Genomic DNA, 4508 nt, shown 5'->3' on the forward strand with positions numbered 1-4508 from the left:
AGGAAAAGGCATATTTATTTGTTTTTTTAATTTTTAAGTTTATTTATTTATTTAGGTAATTATCCATATAGCATACTTTTACAATATATTTTTAATTCATGAAATTCAATAACTACCAACAGACTAAGGATATATACACAAAAAGTATGACTAGCACACTTATTTGCATTGTGGTCCTTGGTATAATAAATTAATATAAATAATCTAATAGGAAAGAGCAACATGCTGCACTATTCACTCACCAGGTGTCAGCAGCAGTCGCACGGCCCGCGCGAGGAACACGGCAACGACCGACGGCAGCTTCTGATTGGCTACGCGGATGCCGTCGCGCACGCACTCGAGCAGGTGCGTGAGCTGCGCCGTCTCGGAGGCACGAGTGCTGCCCTCTAGCTGCTGGTAGAACGACACGAGCACATGGTAGGCGGCGCCACGCATCGCAGCGTCCTTACTGCCGAGCGCGGCCAAGGTCACGCCGAGGGCGTTCACCTCTACGAACTTGGTGCAGTTGACGAGTTTCCCTGTAGGAGGGATTTCTTTTGTGAAGAATCGTCACTGCCGTTGTCACCATCGTCATCATCATCCTCATCATCGTCCTCATCATTGTGATCGTCGTCATCATTGTCATCATCGTCGTCATTGTCATCTTCGTAGTCACTGTCATCGTCATCGGCATCGGCGGCAACAGCATGCTCTTCGTTATCATCATCTCGATCATTATACACATCAAGTGATGATTGCACATATTACGAGTTTTAAACGCTATTTAACGAATAAAACGAAATTTAGCGAACCAAAAGAAGCCTTTATGGACAGGTGACCATTCTACCGACATTCTCAGGTTCGACTGCATAGTAAATCACGTCTTGTGCGCAAAAAAAAATCTTTAAAAAATCCTAAAAATCCTTTTTTAAATTAAAAAATTAAAGTCTAATTAATAGTAAAATCTAAACCAAAATTGCAAAAAAAATCTCGAAATAAAAAATAATTAACAAACTAAACTCGTACCGGGCGACAGCAGATGGCTGAACAACGGCAGCAGGAAACACGGATCGTACGCGTCCTCTGATTGGCCGTGCAGCGTCGCGTGGCAGACGTCCTCGCTCAGTCGCCGTGACAACGGGAAGTTAGTCGCTAGGTTCATCATACGCTCCTCACTCAGCAGTTCCAGCACGGCGTCCATCTTGGCTTCTTTCCACAGCGACGGCGCGACGTCCTTACGCGCGTTGTAATGTTCAATGGCGGGCGGTCCCCAGAAGAATGGTCTGAGCGAGAGAATAATAGAGGGAGCTGCAAGCGACGATGGCCGAGCAGGGATGGGAACGGAGAATTTTTTTGGCACTTTTTCTTAGTACGTACCGGGTATTTTATTATTTCATTTAGAACAACTTATCGTTGTTGGCATCCGAAAAACAATTGGAAGTAATCGATTTGAAGGTTATTTCATTAAATTGCTGCATACAACTATTCTCATATGTGTGCATGTGTGCGTGCATGTGTATGAAATCAACCCAACGAATACATCAAGAATAACGATTTTTGGAATAGTGAAACCAAGGTAAAGATTGCTGCAGTTTTTACGATTTTGATGCATAATTAAAAAAAAAACTGCCTTTTACTGCCCTTTGCTTAAATAACATTTCAACATCACAAATTCTCAAAAGTCAAACGTTATTACCAAACTTCTTCGATAAATTCGATCGTAATCGGTGATCGATAATCGAATCAATAACACATCGTTAGCGCAATCGTTCCTCAGCGTTCTCACCTGTGCTCCTGGAGACTCACACCGTTAGTTTCATACAGCGCCACTAGATGGAGCAGCTGTCGGTCTGTGTGACTCAGCGTTGCAGCGTAACCTCCCAGCAGCACGGCGACGTGTGATGACTCACAGCAGGCGGGGTCAAAGGTCACCAGCATCATCATGAGCGACACTAGCGCGGCTGTAACGTATATAAATATAAAACTAATAACATAACATAATATAACATAAACATAAATGTAAATAACAACACATAATAATAATAACATTAATAACATAAGTCATAACATAATATAATATAAACATAAATACAAATAACAACACATAATAATAATAACAATAATAACAAAACGCTAATAATAATAAATATAAACTACTCTACATGCTAATCCTAATCCTAATCCTAATGCTAATCCAAGAAACCTTCGTGACCCCATGATGACCTTAGCGCGCACCTTTCGTCGCCCGCATGCATCCTGATTCGTCCAGCATCACCGACAGAAACTGCGAGTGGCTCAACGCCATCTGGTGGATCGTCTGAACAGCGAGCGCGCCCTCGGCGGTGGCGCCGGCGTTCGACTCGTACATCAGCCAACAGAGGGCGCCGATAAGTTTCAGCGCTGAATCATTCTCGTACAGATGCCTGATCCCGAGAGAGAAGTGAACGTGCGATTAATTCACGCGCAACGCCGCGACCTCCACACGACCTTGAACGGCGTTCCTCCGTGTCGTGGGGTCGCACCCAAGGTCAACCACCTCATCCTCCGGGAAAATTATTTCATGGCAATTCCGGGTGCACGGCACGACGGGCAACATTGACTTTTGGCAGGCGACATTGGTTTTTAATTATATAATATTATACATTTTAAATTTCTAAATTTTAACAATATTTATGGCACATGACAAGCTCTGCACCAATCGCAATTTTCTTCAGTATTTTTTTTTTCTCAGCCATATATTTTATTTTGTTATATTTTATTACACTACACTGTATTGTATTGTATCACATTATATTATAATGCATTAATTAAATTACATATTTATACTCTAATGACATCGCAACATGCAATAATATGTACGATAGCAATATTGTATAATCTCTTACATAAAGAGTCTGTTTTTCGGTCTGTCTGTCTATCTTCTCCCCCACCCCCCCATAAGAGGTCACCCCCAACACGATATATATTCTGAATCAGCATGATGCGACGACCATTTTAGGCCAAATAAAATAAAAAAAATTAAAAAATCTCAAATGGCCGTCATGGCAGACTCAATTCTAGCTCTTTTCTCCTTTACCCTAGGCATCGCCGGGTAGCCCAGCTAGTAATATATAATTGTTACTGCTACGCCTGTATAATTAACCTGTATCTTATATAATATATATGAATACATATATGAATATATATAATATATTATATAATTATTTGATGCCCGTCACAATTCGTGATTCTTACCTGAGCAGGAGTTTCACAAACTGACTCCAGCAGCCAGCCACCTCTTCCTGCATGGCCGCCGCGCACACCGCACGCGTCTCCACGAGCACGTTCGCTTGTTCGACGGCTAGTGCTGCCACCTTGCGGCACGCTTCCACATCTTGCTTGCTCGCGAGATGGTTCGCGACGAATCGCATGTAGTTTGCGACGAACGCCGCGCCGCGCCGCCCCCTGGTGTCGTCTGCATTCTCCGACGCCTCTCCGTTCGCCTGTTCGTGGTCTTCGGTCTGACCCTCACTGTCTAATCGCCCTGGCTCGTGGTCTCCTGGCAACCCTCGCCGGCCGTGGCTGGGCTGTGGCTTTGGTGGCAGCACGGCTTCATATAGGTGTTTGTAAGCCTTCATCCTATTGGCTAGTACACCGACATGCTGACCAATGATGGTGTGCATAACTTCTGTGAGCTCCACCAAGCTGGCTTCATCTGTAGGAAACATAGGAGAGAAAGAACAATAATGTAAATAAAATATTAATTTAACATTTCAATTTAACATTAATTCAGTTGATTAATAAAATGAGCTATTTTCAGGGATGCTAATCAATATTCCCGTGGTCATATATACCTAAAAATCAAGCTCACTAATTATATTTGATTAATTTGGAGGATGCATTGAGTCATATGTTGTGTCATACAGACAAAGCCTACCTAATTAATTACTAAATTTATCGCAGAAATATTCTAAATAATAATAATAATGATAATAGTAATTGTAATAATAATAATAATAATAATAATAATAATAGTAATTGTAATAATAATAATAATAATAATAGTAATAATAATAATAATAATAATAATAATAATAATAATAATAATAGCAGACCGACTGAACAGCACTCACCTAATGTATGACTCAGGAGCAGTGATGTCATTATGCTAGCTAAGGCATCATCAGTGACATCATCATCTAAGCCTTCCGGTTCCAGCATCCAACCAATCAGAATTCTCCAGTAATGAATTCGTACAGCCTTGAAGACAGCATCCAAGCCTGCAATGTTAAAAATACCACATGAATACATAACGATAAGGATTCACATACACTCCACACAACGTACACATCCATATACCTACATGTAATACAGAAAAATCACAAACATGTGCATAATGCATTAATATACCTTTACTTCAATTGAGATAAATTTCTTTTCAGACAGATTACCACCCCTCCCTCTTCTACTACTGCACACTCCACCCTCGTCTTTCCCCCACATAGTCCCTCACCACCTATCCCTCCCTCCCCACCCCCTGTTGACCACAC

General features: G+C 41.5%; 1 protein-coding gene across 1 annotated transcript in view; it reads right to left on the reverse strand.

Annotated features, from left to right (window-relative positions):
* The window catches only part of LOC106815463, a gene marked incomplete at its 5' end in the record, with an annotated part of 17948 nt that extends 13710 nt beyond the window's left edge, over window positions 1-4238 (reverse strand). Inside the window, 6 exons of the mRNA XM_014819923.1 lie at window positions 243-518; window positions 1006-1262; window positions 1766-1940; window positions 2215-2402; window positions 3214-3673; window positions 4092-4238. Coding sequence (XP_014675409.1) covers window positions 243-518; window positions 1006-1262; window positions 1766-1940; window positions 2215-2402; window positions 3214-3673; window positions 4092-4238 — 1503 coding nt within the window. The remainder of the gene's footprint in view (window positions 1-242; window positions 519-1005; window positions 1263-1765; window positions 1941-2214; window positions 2403-3213; window positions 3674-4091) is intronic.
* Window positions 4239-4508: the final 270 nt, after the last annotated feature.

Source organism: Priapulus caudatus, unplaced genomic scaffold, assembly GCF_000485595.1.
Source record: "Priapulus caudatus unplaced genomic scaffold, Priapulus_caudatus-5.0.1 Scaffold1120, whole genome shotgun sequence".
NCBI classification, from domain to species: domain Eukaryota; kingdom Metazoa; phylum Priapulida; class Priapulimorpha; order Priapulimorphida; family Priapulidae; genus Priapulus; species Priapulus caudatus.